We start from the raw sequence: 2,206 nt of genomic DNA on the forward strand, positions 1-2,206 counted from the left end.
TGCTGCAGTTCTGATTTTCTTCTTGTGCAGGCCAGTGACAGTCTTCTCAGCTCCTTTCGGTCGACCACGCTTCCTGACCATGGGTGGGACCCTGATGTCTGAGAGGCTGGATGTTCTGCTACTGACATCCACAGCAGAGAAGTGGCATTGCTGTTTACTGTTGTGCCTGACTGCTCCTGGTGGATCATCATTCACAACAGTTGTTGCCAGGGAAGTGGCTGCCTCTGAAATGGATTGAGTCTGAGGGCCCCCTTCATCCTCAGTGCACGTGTGCTGCCCGTCATCGTCAGCTGTAGGTGTGCTGGAGATGTCAAGAGCAGGAGGTAGAATACCCAGCCATTTTTCCTTCAGGGAACAAAGGTCTTGAATACGCTGGAGGTATCCCTCTCCAGTTGCCTCCGACGCCAGTCCGGCAAGGACTTTTGCCAATTCCATGGCTTTTGGGAACTTCTCGTGCTGAGACAGGCAGCGGGCTTGTCGTACTGCTGTCCCTGTGATCGTGAGGCAGGTTTCGTCGGACATACATGGTTCCAGTACGTTCTGATTAGAATTGTAGTAACCTTTGGTTCACCTGCTGCGGCACAGCTCCAGGCAGTACAAGTCTGCCCCCTTCAAGTTCTCTTGCTGCGAATATGCGGCGGCATGGCAGCGACATCGATGATCTTGCGCAGCACGTGCAGCTATTTGCAGTCACATCAGTGGGCCCAGATGATGATATGAGCGAGTACGTGCCACGCTCTCTAGCAGGCAGCTTTACTTTATGCCGCAGGTGGAGCTCTCTCTTGACTGAATTGAAGGCAAATTCAGTCGGAGTGTTGTAGTACTGCTGCTCAGCCTCCTCGGCAAATGTTAGTACTTTTCGCTTGTGGATGGCCTGTGCTGCCTTGTTGTCGCAGCTGTCATTGCGGTTCATGAGGACGGCAAATAGACCATCGACAAAATCTTCAAGAGAGCTGAATCTTTTGATAACAGATTTTAGGTCCCTGTTCAGAGACTCCAGTCTGTTGTTTGCGCTGTTTAAAAAGTTGGAGACATGGAACTCCGGGCCCAGTGACCACTCGTTGGAGATATCCCGCCAATTCTTATTAAAGTATTCAAGCACTAGTCTTGGTGCGACTTCTTCCAACTTGGACAGGAGCTTTGTATAGTCTTCCATGCTCTTTGCCCAGACCGTAGCCTGTAGGACCTTCTTGCTCGACATTTTGTGGTCAGGGTAAATCAAAAACTCTTGAAAAATGGTCGTCGTCATCCAGGCTCGCTTGTTGGCCTTGTACACGCACGGCAACGGGCCTGCGTTTTTGAAGCACCTTGGCTTTTGAAACTTCCCGATGACCGTCAGTTTGAACTTTTCCGAGCCATCTCCGTTGCAGCAGAAGAGAACAGTTATTCTGTTCTTGCTTTTTTCACCACCTTGGCGGTTCTGCCCCTTGAAACACAAGCTCTTCTCTGGCTGCACGTTGAAGAAGAGGCCAGCCTCATCCGTATTGAAGATGTCGCGTGGCTCATAGCCTGCGATGAACGATGGCAGCGTTGCTGTTTTCCATTCATTCACAACAGACTCATCGACTTTCTTCCCTTCGCCGCAGACAGTCTTGTACACTAAATTATGTCTCGTCTTGACACGCTGGAGCCACCCACCTGACGCCTGGATGTTGTCAATTCCCAGAGATAGAGCAATGTCGTCCGCTTTCTCTCGCACCACTTTGCCGTCAATGTTGATGCCGGCCGCCGTCACCTCCTTAAACCACGTCAGAAGGATTTCTTCTAAGTTCACGTGCTGCGCTGTCTTTGCTTGCTTGACATTCGCACCGAAGCGTTGCACGTTCTTTAGAATCTGCTCTCGCTGACCGACGATCGTGTTCAGCGTCGATGGTGCAAGTCCGAGCTCTTTTGCAAGTTGGGCTCGCTTCCTCTTTGGGTCCTGGTCGATTGCGCTTGGAACTTCAAGCTTCTCCTTGAACGATAGCGCTTTGCGTTTGCGAGGCATAGCCCGGCACTGCTTTCAGTTTGCGTGATTGCTCTGCAACTGGGCGTACCACATTCCTGGTTCCAAATTTATGCTCCAGTCTTCTGGGTTTTTCCCCCAACTGACAAGAGAGTTCACAGTTGCGGAACCCCACCATTGTTAGTTTTGCACAACCATGCAAGTAGGAGATAGAGTTCAGGAGTCACCGACCAAACTCGGGAGACTCTGACAGCACCAAAA

At 51.0% G+C, this 2,206-nt stretch overlaps 1 protein-coding gene across 1 annotated transcript; it reads right to left on the reverse strand.

Annotated features, from left to right (window-relative positions):
* Window positions 1-544: 544 nt before the first annotated feature.
* On the reverse strand, window positions 545-1,987 carry LOC135372471 (tigger transposable element-derived protein 6-like). Its single transcript, XM_064606079.1, has one exon. It carries the CDS (start codon window positions 1,985-1,987, stop codon window positions 545-547), a length of 1,443 nt encoding a protein of 480 aa, XP_064462149.1.
* Between the last annotated feature and the right edge of the window lie 219 nt (window positions 1,988-2,206).

Source organism: Ornithodoros turicata, unplaced genomic scaffold (assembly GCF_037126465.1).
Source record: "Ornithodoros turicata isolate Travis unplaced genomic scaffold, ASM3712646v1 Chromosome15, whole genome shotgun sequence".
NCBI classification, from domain to species: domain Eukaryota; kingdom Metazoa; phylum Arthropoda; class Arachnida; order Ixodida; family Argasidae; genus Ornithodoros; species Ornithodoros turicata.